Here is a 14097-nt window from a genome sequence, read left to right on the forward strand (position 1 = left end):
AGCCACTTCAGTAGTAAAACTTTTGTGAAGTAAACAACCTGTAACAACTGGAAAACGTGTATATGACACAGAAAACAAATTATTAGGGTCTTTTTCTTTCTTAAATAAGAACTCCAGCTCTAAAGTTATTACATCTGTCACAATAATTAACTAGGAATTGAAATTAAGACTTCAGCCTTTTAATTCAAAACAAATTGAGTTGATGTTTCAAAGTTAATTTCCTGGATCTTATTAGTTTACTGGTAAATCCATAGATTTTTTTCTGCTATATATCAATATTGACCTCAAGTTTTACTCAGAACAGCTTTTGAGACACAGACAGATCTTGAAAGAAACTGTCCAACCCTGGATCAACGGATGACACAGAAGCTTGAAATGTGGAGAAAACATATCACAAAACTGTCTTAAATTTTTTGCTTGTCCCCTGCCTTTGTTTTCAGAAGGAAGTCACTTGAGTCCCAGCAAAATGTAAAGTTACTTTTGAGTGATCCTCCCAAAACAGGCATCAGATTTTCATTTGGACACCACACACTTAATACTACAACATAGATATAAACCAAGAAAGAGAAACCACCATACTCTGCTTTTGATTTTCCGTATTAACTATCAACCAATCAGTCAAGTTCTTAATATGTTTTCAATGAGCAGCCAAGAATCAGGGCTTAACTCAGACTAAACTCTTAAACTAAGTAATTCCTGAACTGGCTGTCAGCTCACACATGCTCGATATACTAATCAGAGTAATGTTAAGCAATGAGAATCTGTATTTGTACTGGAGACTGAAAGATATTTTCTAAGCAGCTGGAAATTTGATCTTCATGTTGTATTGGTTAAATGGGTTTAAATCCCATGAGTGTTGATGGAAACTGACATTTTCATACCAGTCTGTAGAAATAAAATAATGTAAAATTTAATCTGCATGGTGGGTTCATATTTTGTGGAGATCTCTGAGAGATGATACTTTAGTATTTCCAGTTCATGATTTCATTTCTTTTCCTTCTCAGAGATATTTCTGTTCCTAAGTGATTCATTAAGCCAGCATTTAAATCAGGTCTGAATGGTGAAATGTTAAGAGAAGGAACTGCTCTGCTCATTCAGACCAGGATTTATTAGACTGTTTTCTGTATTTACATATACATAACAATGGCTACATAGCTCTTACCATGACCCTTGAATTTCAGCCCCTGATTTCCTACTCAGTCTGATTTTTCCAGGTTAAATCCATCGATTTATAAAAATTCTATGGAAACAGCTGAAGATTTCACACAGGACCACTTGGTTGGCATTATTGATACTAGAATAATTTTTCCTCTCTGACGGTTTGGTCCTTTGCCTCCAGTGGAGGTAATGCTGTCTTTTCGCATAAAAAGTAGAATTTGGAGCATATTTTTAAGTGACTCCTTAAATCTAAAACCCAGTGATATTTTCTGTTAGGTTTAACACTGTTCTTTGAACAACTAGACCTGCATAAAAAAACTGAGTAGTTATTTTCAGGACTGTAAATTTAGTTTTGCAAGCAGGATTAAAATTAATTTTCTAGTTTTCAAATGTAAATGAAAGATGCCAAAGAAATTATATTCAACTATATATTTTTTAATCTATAAAACACATAATATTCAGTGTATTTTCCTTAAATAACACTTGCCTTTCATAAGTCAGTGCATTCAGGTTTTTTTGCATTTCTTTACCTGAAATCTCATGAAGTTCAAGTTTAGAAAGTTTGCATAGCATATGAATGAGGCAAGCCGAGAGAGCTGAACTCAGTTAGTCTTGAGAAGAGGAAACTGAGGGATGACCTAGGAGCAGCCTGCAGCCTCTGGCCAATAGAGGAAGTGTGATGCCCTAAATTATGTATTACCTAAATTACACAGAGATTCATGGAGCTCAGTAGAAACACAACACATCAGCAGAGTAGGAATTGTTTTAGACTTGACCTCAAGCACTGTTTTCTTATTTCAACAATTAACCATTTTGCTCTCATTATCTCAAAGGCAAATAATTCCAAAAAGACATAAAGTATTAGCATATGTATTTTAGCTCTTACGTATTCTTTTAATTTATCAGTATAAACTTCACAGTGCCCCTATGATTACAGTGCCAACCTATTGATTTTGCTTCTTGATTACTATGGTTTCATGTTCTTCTAGAAGTAAATTATCAAGTTTGGGAATTTTGACAATCTATATAAGATGGAATTTGTCCCAGAAGTAACTATATGAAAATGAGGTGTTTGGTTTCATCCTAAAATAGATGTGGTAAATTACTTTTTGGAGGGCCCTCTCTATTCAGTATCTGAAAAGGAGCCTTTAGAACATAGGGAGGCTGAGCGAGGATAACACTTACCTTTTAGGTAGCTGAAGTTAGATTACATGAATTCAAACTCCACTCATAGAGAGATTTAATATATATTTTGTGTAATTTTGCACACCCAGAACATGGTTACTGTAAATTCTATAGTACCCTGTAGTATTCAGGAGGTGCTGGTTATGATATAAAATATTGCAGGAGGACCCTGTGTTATGGGTTGCACGTGTAAAGCTGTGCCTCCTTGATGGTTATGTGTCAGTTTGTTCAGAGGTTAGAACAGAGACGGGAACTGCAAGTCAGCTTTGGCAGTGGATTTTGAGGAGAGCATGAGACAAGAATTAGATCAGTGCTGGAGATTCTCTCCTGTTCTACCTACCCAGAAGAAGGAAATTAAATTTTGCAGTGTTTCGCTTTAGTGTGTTATGTTCATTCCTTTGAGGAAAGAAATGAAAGCTTGCATTCCAATCATGTTGTATTGTACAACTATAAACATGACTGAAATATTTCTAATGTGGTATGAAGGTGACATGCATTACAAAAGCCTGAGATAAGAAACTATGAATCTCATGCAATACGTGGAGTGTATGAATATGCAGTAAGTAGCATACTGCATTGGAAGATCTCTTATACATTCTCAGTATTTTCAGAAATGCAGGAAAAGATGCATTTTGGTTTGATGTGTGCTTTGCAACAGTTTGTTATTACTACAATCCTTTGTGTTAGAAAATGCACCTTGTTAATTGGCTTCTTAATTCATGAATATATTTCATGCATTTCTTGTACACATAACTGGATTATATATTTTAATTGGTAAATATAACTAAATAATTTAAGATTATTTTAGTCCTAAAGATTGATTGCCCAGGAATCCACGTTTGCTAATGGGCTAATAAAGTGTTCAGAATTCCCTGCCATCTCTGTGACCAATTAAAGCTAATTAACACCACCCTAATTTCAGATCCAGTGTTCAATATTGAGAGTAAATTGATAGTGATTTAGCCAGTCACACAAAGGCCAGACTAACTCAAACCTAATGAAACCTCACCAAATCTATGAAACCCAAAACTATCCACAAAATAATCTAAGTGAAAATATAGAACACACACTCAGAGCGGTGATCTTGCCATTTTATCATGACTGCTTTCATAAAAGAAAAAAGGGCAGGCTCTTTGTAGTGGATAATTCGTTTTGCTCAACCATAAAGAAGCTTTTCAGAGACCTGCAGCAAAGGCATATCTCTGTGGAGGTAATGTCTGTCAATGACGGGAATGGGAACCTAACAGGGCATGGAGACACAGAGCTCCCAGCTCCACAAGAAGCAGCAGGGATTCCAGTCAGATGTTTTCTTTAGTGCTTTTTTTTTTTTTTTCCTTTTTAAGTTAATGGCAAAACGTCTGGCCAAATTGTTGTGGGGTCTCCTGCATCAGCTTCTGACTAACACAGCCTGAAGTCACTGTTTCCCTGCCTTAGTTTGTGGTCATTTTATTACTGTCTTGTAGCCACAGAAAGCTTTTGGCTGGCCCTGGGTAGACAGGATGATATACCTATTAATATTCTCCAGTAGAAGAAAACAAACAAACAAAAAATTAGGAACTGTATATTCACATGAACATCTGTATTTAGGAGAAAAAAAGACACAGGAAGGTAAAGAACAGGACTTCAAACAATTTGTACTGTATAATTAATACATAGATGTTTTTTTCCGGGTCTCCTGCATGATAAAACTGTAAGGTGTAAAACCCGTTAGGTGCAGTGTTTGTTTCATTGTTAAGAGAAGAGGAAGTCAGCAGAATATGGCTATACTACTGGGTCTGTTTTCTTTTTCTGTGTGTGTGAGACAATCATTATTAGGAATATATACATCCATTTTTCTCCTGGAATGTCATCACACTGTTCCTAGTCATTCTGTTGGGCTTGTGTTAACAGGAATCTTTTAAGAACTGCAAAAAGAAGAGTGTACTTCTATTTACTCTTGTATTTTATGACAATATATCCACCAATATTAAAACTGATAATACCTTTGCTCTTGTTCAGGAAAAAGCATGAACTTGTGGCTTAGCTTAAAGCACTAGCAAACTTAACAGAATAAATTATTTTGTCTCTCTTCATGCAAGAGATATTTCACAGTCTCATCAAATTGAAATAATTGGTAAAAGCTTTTCCATACATGCAAAACCCTAGACAAATCTCCCACAGAACAAAGGAGTGGGATGTAAAAAATAGGTGTTGGCCCTTGCTGTGCTCACCTTGGAACTTATCAAAACAGTGCTATGGTCTTGAAATAAAGTTTTTATTGTATTTACCGGTGTCAATCCAGAGCATGAATAAACATCTTACCCATTTCAAAGTTCTTAATGAAATTCTTAGTTGAATTATGTGGAACTTCCACTACTGTACCCAAAACCTACAAAATTTTTTTCACTGTCTTCCATAATGATAAAAACAATTAAAGGAATTTAAAACCAGTTCCAGTTTAAAGAAGGGCTGCCTGGATGACGTCTTTTCTCCTGTGATTCACTCTGCAGCAAATCTCACAGCTCAGTTGTAAACCCTCAGAAAATGAGTTTATACTGGAAAGAATGACAGCCTATGAAGTACTGCAGTACTGCAAGTACTACGTTCATCCCACATGGTCTAGCATATACAAGATGATAAATTGTGGTAGATCAAACTTCATGAGGTCATGAAGCTGAAAATTTGAAATTTCAGAAACTGATTCAATTAATATGGAAGGATCTAAGAAGAGAAATGTCTTGCATGCTTAAATGTGCTTCATGGGATACAAAACACAAACCAAATTTCCAGTCCATAATGGTATCTGTGAAATTTCTAATTATAAACAAACAAGAAAAAACAGTAATTCATTTCAGTAACAGTCGCAGTAATGTAGTTCTTTGGTTATTTGCTGTTGGTGAAATCGAAATAATTCAACTAGAATTAACTATATGTAATATATTCTTTTCAGCAATAGAATATGTTTGTAACTTGTGAAAATACCTGTGCCTTATTTAACCATGTTTTACATTGCTCTGATTCGTACTGTATTTGCTCACACCTACAGCGTGTTTGTTTTCTTTTTAATGAACTCCAATTTCTGCTTCATAACAGCAGCCCCACAGAGATGAAATAACTCCTTGCTTCACTCCTTAACTGCTTCCTTTAGTCAAGCAACAGCTGAGGATGTTCCTTATTGCTAACGGTGTTTCTTCCTTTTTTTTTATTGGCCTTTCTGGGGTTCATCCTGTTGCCATCCGCTATAGCCACCTATTCACAACATTGCGATGATCCCTGTTTACCGCCTGGTAAAAACGTTCTGCCTGCAGTGTTCTGAATACTCGTGTGCACGTGCGGTCTGCTGGACAGTGATAACAACGCATGGCCACAAGCAGAGCACCAAGATGCAGCAGCACTGCTTTTCCGCTAACCCCAACTCTGGCTGGCTGGGGCTGCAAAGTTCTTTGCAATAGCCTCCTCCAAAGTTTCACATCATGCTTGAAATAAATCTGTCAGCTAAGAGACTCCCTCAGTCAGGAGATTCCCAGGAAATGGTGGCAAGCTGAGAGATGCTTATATTACCATTGCAAATGCCCTTTAAAAATGCCATTGTACAATTATTTAACAGCACTGCCTTTTTAATCTAAAGTTAAAAGATCTGTGTTCTTAGTCAGAGAACTGAATCCTTAGAACGAGAAAAAACAAAACTTCAAATTATTTTAGATAAAATGTCCGCCTGTTTGAGAAAACACCACCTAATTAGGGTCTGATCTATCAAATCAGAAGCCTTTCAACTTATGTCAAATCAAGTCATATAAATTAGATATAAAACCCATCCTAAACCTACATTCCTGTCCATATGTATGGCTATATCAAAAGTACTCGATACTTTGTGACAATTTGTGAATTTCTTTCTGTGTTTCGGCAAATAGATTCTAGTTATAACTACTTTGTTCTTATCTTGGGTAAAATGCCTTTGTTCACTTTCAGGTGAGGTTTTCTCTATGGACTTGACGTCAATATAATTATCTAAGGCTGATATTAGAAAGAGACAGAGAAGATTTATTCTACAGACTGTAGTCTTCATGTTTACTATTTAAGTATCTATAAAATGGAAATTACTGGGTAATATTGAGTCTGAGTTTTCTTTGGCATTGTTTTTGTACTTACAATTCAATATACTTATAATGCAAAATTAAATTATTATTTTTATACTTATAATTCAATGATACCGACAAGAGTTTGTCCTCAGACTTAGTGCTGTAAGCATGAGAAAAATGTTAGCCAATGAAATAGGAGGATAAGACCTAAGGACACCTATGCTGATAAACTGGAATATTAATAATGGAAGACTTTGTGTGTGCATTGAGTCTTATATGTTAGATACTACTCTTCAGAAGACCATAGTGTAGAAACAAACTACTATAACTAATGACAAACCTTAAAAATATATAAACTTTCAAATTAAAATACAGGTCTCTATACTTATAAGAGAATATTTTACTAAAACTAGGATATGTTTTATTATCACAAATGAGTGTTAGGCTTTTGTATTTTATCAAACATGACAGAAATTCTCTGTCTTCATCAGCTGTACCTTGTCAGTATCAATGAATTAAATTATAACTCATAGATCAATCTTTACGCCAGATAATTACCATCATTTGTAATTTAATTGCATTCAATTCACTGGAGTCAAAAGATGTAATTGATGAAAATCCAACAATTATTAAGTAATTCACTGCAATTCATTTAAAAAAAAAACCTTTAAAATAGGTTAACTCTGAGTATACATTTAACTATTTGACAAGCAAAAAGATTGCTAGGAGACTACATTCCTGGCAGAGTTATTAAGACTGGAATAATGACTGAAGTGATTTGCACAGATAAATCAATTAGTCACTTTTTGTTGTGCACTTCACAGGAATAAATGACACAGACCGTGAAACATAACTTGCTTGAGGCACTACAACAAATCATACCATGTGATTAATCAATTCCTATTTCCAAAAGCCACTGTTAAAGGACCCATTATCAGTCCTGATGAAAAAAAGGTTTCTTCTGCTTGCAAAGTACCAAAATTTTATTGAAGTGACTTTATCACTTTATGAATATTATCTTCTATCTCAAGAATGTATCTAATGCTGATTGAAGGACTTTGGAAGTCTGTCATTGGTTGATTTCAAAGAGCTGTGTTAAGTGTGAGTTATTAATTACTATTAAAGGTACGAATTCTATTTTCAAGTCAATTGGAGTTAAGATTGTGAGCCAAGGAAAGTTCAAAACTGAAGAAATAATAGCTGGTCAGAATTCTTGTTCTCACATTTTGAATCAAATTACTGTTTCTGTACCAGTAATGCTGGAAAGCTAAAAAGAACTGTAGCAGTTTAATTTTGATGTAATGATCATGAAAGCCAGTTTCAAAATACATAGGGAGTTTTCAGAAGTGTTTAATACCTACAACACACCTGAAATTATTTCTTAAAGAATTATTTTAAACAAATTTGCATATGTTTAGTAAAGAAAATCCAAACTTCAAAATTTTCTTGCAGACATCTACAACAGGGAACAAATATTCTCCAATCAAATTCACTTGAATTTTCCTACAATAACGTTTTCTTGAAAGTTAGTATATGAAGTCCTTCAATTTGACTGTGATTCTTTCTCTGTCAGCTTTAACTCTTCCAAATATCATCATTTGCCAGAAAGTTCTGGAATTAAAATTTTGAAGTTCCCACTAAAAAAAAAAAGGCAAAACTATTAATTATTCTTATAGCAGTGAAAGTGCCAGCACAAGTAGAGCTGAACTTCAGCTAAACTGAAAAACATCTCTTATACTGTACCAAGTAATAAAAGACCGTGACAAAACAAAATGTTATAGCAAAGCATTGTTGGTGGTACCAGTGCTGTTTTGGAAAGCAAGTAATTTATTGAGGTAAATAGTCATATTGACCTGGAATTAATTATGAATGTAAAGTTACAAATCTAAGTGCTTAGCCAAAGAGTACAATGGCAAGAAGGATTTAAATATGAAATAGGACCACTAAGAGGATCTGTGTCACACACCTCTGTCATATGAAAATAAGGTGTCATGTCCATGCTAATTTTTCAGGCTTCCTTTCCTCACAATATGTCTTTCTGCATTGGCTTTTGAGGGAGTCTAGAAACCACCAGGGATTCAACACCTGTCTTTCAGGTACATTTGGTTAGATAGGATAATCTGAACTTAAGCTGTGATTAAATTAAAATTACATACTGTCAACATAATTCTTCAATATTAATTGCATGTTTCATCCCTGATCTTTAACTGTTGAGTAATGATTCACTTCCTTTCCCCTCCTTCTTCCTTCCTCCTTCGACAGACATTTAGCATTTTTCTGCTACATTATCTGAGAGGAACAATTGTCTCAGTCCTTGTTTACAAGTTCAGCAAAAGGTAGAACTTCACAGCCTGTATCTATCTGATAAATACTCTGTATTCATAAAGGCTCTTCACAGTTTAAATTCAAGATCCTGCCCCTGCTAGTCCCAGTGCAATAGATTATATATGATATATAATATATTACATATTAATTATATTTTATAGTTATAGATGAGCTACAAATTATATATTACATACTATATAACATATACGAGCAAGAAAAGTATATTGTGAGCTTAGTTTTAAGACAATTTGTGTTCTAAGGTCTGCAAGGAATGAAAAGTGGGACAGAGGACAGCTAATCCAGTCTGGATATGTTGAATCCAAGACTATTCTAAAAAAATTCATCATAGTATAGCCTTGCTGTACATCTGTAAATAAAAAAAAAAATCTAAATTACATCAAAATATCAAACTCAATCTTTGTTATGAAAATCTGCATTCTCTCAGCTTCACTCTTGTAGCAAGAGTATACAAATCCTCTGGAAATGGTTATCTTTCTTTGCATGTGTGTGAGGCAAACGGCATCCTTCTTTTTACTTATTACTCCCTGAATTGCTTTATTTCCTTTGTTTCTTGTGTGCTTTGTTCTACTAGGGAAAGAACCTGCTATTGTCAAAGTTGTGGGGAGAGCTAAAAGCATGGATTTGATCAGTAGTAATTGATCAGATCACCAGCACTACGTGGTGTGGTGTTCTTAAGCGTTTTAGGACACATCGTTACTGTTAGCACTACTTCTTAAAAATGTAGGAAATACAACAGAAGTTAAACAGAAGATCTATGCACAAGGATACAACTTCCCAGGCCTGTGTCACTTGCATCAGACCACAAGTGGATCTCACAGTATCTGTTTGCATACAAAATTTAATTTTGCAAATACCACTAAAGTGTCCTGATTGTTCTAAACTTTCAGTGTTAAACAGGATCTGCAACTTGAGCCTGTTATTGTAGGCATGACTGAAGAATTTCACCTGTGGACACTTAATTTCTAATCCCTTTTCATAGTTTTCTATGAAGATGTCATGAATTAAAGACCAAGATATGTCTTTGAGGGCTCTGATTCATCAGCAAAGATGGCTTGCCTTGGCGTGGTTGGAATAATTTCCTCTGCTCTTGATCTTGGTCTTCTCTGAGCATTTCTCTTACCTGCCCAGGGGGACAGCTCTACTACCTGTGAAGCAGTTCTTGAACTGCTAGTTGATAGAGCAGTATATTAAAATAAAGTGACACCAATTATAGAATCATAGAATCATAGAGTCATTTTGGTTGGAAAGGACCTTTAAGATCATCAAGTCCAACCATTAACCTAACACTACCAAGTCCATCACTAAACCATATCCCTAAGCACCACATCTATATGTCTTTTAAATACCTCCAGGGATGCTGACTCCACCACTTCCCTGGGCAGCCTGTTCCACTGCTTGAGAACCCTTTCAGTGAAGAAATTTTTCCTGATATCCAATCTAAACCTCTCCTGGCACAACTTGAGGCCGTTTGCTCTCATCCTATCACTTGTTACCTGGGAGAAGAGACTAACACCCGCCTTGCTATAACCTCCTTTCAGGTACTTGTAGAGAGCGATAAGGTCTCCCCTCGGCCTCCTTTTCTCCACACTAAACAACCCCAGCTCCCTCAGCTGCTCCTCATAAGACTTGGTCTCCAGACCCTTCACCAGCTTTGTTGCCCTTCTTTGGACTCATTCCAGAACCTCAATGTCTTTCTTGTAGTCAGGAGCCCAAAACTTAACACAGCATTCAAGGTGCGACCTCACCAGTGCCGAGTACAGGGGGATAATCACTTCCCTAGTCCTGCTGGCCGTACTATTTCTGATACAAGTCAGGAAGCTGTTGGCCTTCTTGGCCACCTGGGCACACTGCTGGCTCATATTCAGCTGGCCATCGATCAACACCCCCAGGTCCTTTTCCACCAGTCAGCTTTCCAGCCACTCTTCCACAAGCTTGTAGCATTGCACGGGGTTGTTGTGCCCCAAGTGCAGGCCTTGTTGAACCTCATACAGGTAGTCTTGGCCCATCGATCAACCTGTTGAGATCCCTCAACTGTTGTTTAGTTTACAGCTGTAGTCCCTGCAGCTGTGAAGCCTGTGGCTGTAAAGGCAACTGAGCCATCCCTAAGTGGGTAAAGGGTAGGTGCATAGCCAGAGTGGAAATCAAGGCAGCTGTCCAAAGTTAAACCATCACTGCTTGTGAATCAAAACCTCAGTTATGCTAAGACCCCTCTGGCCATGTCCATTCTATTAGTCCACTTAGTCTCCTTAGCACATCTAGATTAGAATAAAGTGCAAAACCTGACATCAGGGGTCGGGTTGCAGATTTATTTTTTAATAGCCTAAACATAGGTATTCATTCTCCTGGTAAACACTTGAGAAGAGCATTTGTGGAAAATTAGTTGAAAAAATAAAATCTTTACATCTCAATGCGTGAGGCCAATGCAAATAAATAAATGCCTTATGATAAGCAAAGTAAATATTCCCTGTTATACTGCTCAATCTTTCTGAATACATAGTGCACACAATAGTACACTAAATTAAGAGATCACACATATTTCTTTGCATTTATGTCATTTCATCATGGCACATGATTAGTTTATTTGATGTGCCTGATTGTTCAGTAGCATATATCTGTATAATACAATCTTAAAAAAAAATTAGCCAAAATATTTCTTTGATCAACATTATTAATAAACAGATGCAAAATAATAGAAAATCAACCTGGTCTTTTCTGTTTCAGATTAATTAATTAGAAATAAAAGGAATTATTTAGTGATACATTTATATTTCAAATAAAGCCACTTGTGTATTTCATTAAAACACTTTTAGAAAATAACTGTTCATAATACTGCCATCAGAGAAGTTGCTTCAAGCCTGCACTTTGCCTGTCTTTGTAACCTGCAAGTCCATGTGAGACTACTTCTGATTACCACTAAGATTTGGCTTGTGAGTCAGAACACTGCAACCAGAAGTAGTACTGAAGAGACTTGTGTTTAACTTCCTACTAAAATACTTGCATACAGAAGATAGATAGTGGTAAACAGAGACATAGTTCCCATTATGATACTGTTAGATTCAGTGTATATATTTCTATTGAAACTCCTAGGAACAAGACTAGGCCAACAACTCAAATTATATTTGTGATCTACCTTCAGTTGTCTACATTTGTAGGAAACCTTCACACAGACAGGGCAATCATTCAGTCTGCCATTTCAAGTACAGTGGACAGCAACACAGACTGAGTGAGAGTTTTCCCTCTTCCTAAGAAGTGTTTGGTACAGATTTCAAGAATATAAAAGTTTGCTGGACAGAAAGGTCAGAAGGCTGTCAGAGGCTGGAAAATTCCTCTGAAATATCATGTCAGCATAAACAGGGTAGGAAGAAATTGGGTGAAATCACAATTGGAAAAGCCTTTAAGGGAATACTTGTAGATGGTTGCTCTCCCTGGGTGCGGACACAGTGGGGAGCAGGGGCCTCACTTCCATTAGAGGTCCCAGGAAGCTGGAGCACGTTAAACTGCACAGCTTCCTTGTTTGCCAGCTTACGTGCCTACAGGAGCAGTAAGACAAGAACTAGTTAAGCATGCAGATGTGTGCAAGTGTATGTGAAAGAAGCTCCAGAAAAGTTGTAAGAGAAGAACCAGATACACAGGAGTACGTGTCTGAAAGTACCTGTCTCTGCGTCACAATTTGGACTTTGCATTACCCTTCATTCTGGACTCAGGTTTATTTTGGCCCAAGTATACACAGCTTTCATCTTCCCATCCCTTACATGTACTCCATGGCAATGATACGACCCATCTGTGTGGTTAAGCCAGGTCTCAGTAATATCCTCAGCCAGGACTTGTGTAAAGGAGGGGGCTCAAGAGGAGATGTGACATGAGGAGTGGGACATAGAAGGCAGTGAATCCTAAACTGGCATCAGGAGGCAAAAGACCCAGGCCAGAGAAAAAAACTGGGCTGAAAGGAAATGATTACCTAAAAGGATGAATATTAGGTAGAATCAAATCTATATTTATTACCCAGCCAAGCCTCAGAAGAAGAGCCAGAACATGGCCAGTATCAGACCAAATTATCGACTGGGTCTTTAATCACTCTGTGAACAGCAAGTACAGTAGGATACAGTTTATACCGGTCTTGCACAGGAAGGAGAGCTGTCCTCAAACCCTTGTATAGTAAAAATTAACATTCACAATCTTTGTTTCTGTTAAAGGAGGTAGTATAGTTAGTCCTGTATAAAATTAAGATTAACTTTAATCACTGAAGGAGTATTTTTTTTCAAACCGCTTTTGTTTTAAACTCTGCATTCAGGACAATCTGTTAACAAGCTCAGCACAGAACCACTGAGAATCATTCATGAGACACTGGAAGAATCCACTGATTGGCTTTATGGCTTTATTTCTTTACTGTCTGACATCGTTTGGAGTGATGATGATGACAGTGATGAAGGTATTTGTAATGTAAAGACTTCTGTAACTGCTCTAACTGCTGTTTTACATGCCTTATGTTGGCTTACTCAGCTTTTAACCTCACAGACAAGAAGGTCAAACAAAATGAAAAGTGAACATTGTTGCTAATAAAGCATCTACTGGCTATTCTAATCAGTAAATTGGTCTCTTTGTTAGCTTTCATCTCGTGTTTAATGTACCATTACAGAAAAGCTGTCAGAATTAAATATTACCATTAGTATATCTTGAAGTAAAGAGCGCTAATTTATACAAGGCTTCAAAGCCACAACCAAACTATGCATCAGGATATTGCTTCAGAGAATGGCAATAGCTATTTTCTTTTAAGCAGCAAAAATCTAAAGAAACCCGGTAAATATACAAGATAGACCAAGAAACTTAGAACTTTTTTATTTGATATATTGATGACAGGACAATATATTGAAACAAAAAAAAAAAAAAGAGGAAAGAAAAAAATAGCATTTTGGCTGAACTAAGAGGATTTTGGATGGCATATTGCAAATGCTTCAGTTTACTAGAAATTATGGTTCTGCCATTATAGTAATATTCTTCATCTTACATCATCTGATAAATGAAAGTAAACTGCTACCATCTCAAGTTTGGAAATAACTATCCTTCTGTTATTAAAAAAATAGTTCCCTGGTATGAGCAGAGCAGTGGTGGATCATCATGTCACATCATATTGGTCATTGTGACAAGCAATGAGTGTAGGAGTGACATCTTCATTTTGCGGTAGTTTATTTTACATTATATTTGGCTATACCAGGATATACCTAAAAAGCAACATGTACTGAAACCGACTTCTACCTGTTTGTTCATAAACTTGAGATATCAAATTTCTACCTCTTAAATGTGTGCATGAGCTTTTTATATTAGCAACTTATGCGAATACTAGTATATAGGC

General features: G+C 36.2%; 1 protein-coding gene across 21 annotated transcripts in view; it reads left to right on the top strand.

Moving 5' to 3' along the window:
• Positions 1 to 14097, top strand: part of TRDN (triadin) — a 254540-nt gene that overhangs the window by 37978 nt on the left and 202465 nt on the right. For 19 of the 21 annotated variants that reach the window (XM_068416426.1, XM_068416449.1, XM_068416442.1 and 16 more), the window contains 2 exons: positions 5568 to 5609; positions 13039 to 13176. The exons of 1 other annotated variant lie outside the window; for it this stretch is intronic. In XM_068416426.1, coding sequence (XP_068272527.1) covers positions 5568 to 5609; positions 13039 to 13176 — 180 coding nt within the window. The remainder of the gene's footprint in view (positions 1 to 5567; positions 5610 to 13038; positions 13177 to 14097) is intronic. One more of the 21 variants, XM_068416487.1, reaches the window with a different exon arrangement.

This window comes from Nyctibius grandis, chromosome 1 (assembly GCF_013368605.1).
Source record: "Nyctibius grandis isolate bNycGra1 chromosome 1, bNycGra1.pri, whole genome shotgun sequence".
NCBI lineage: Eukaryota > Metazoa > Chordata > Aves > Nyctibiiformes > Nyctibiidae > Nyctibius > Nyctibius grandis.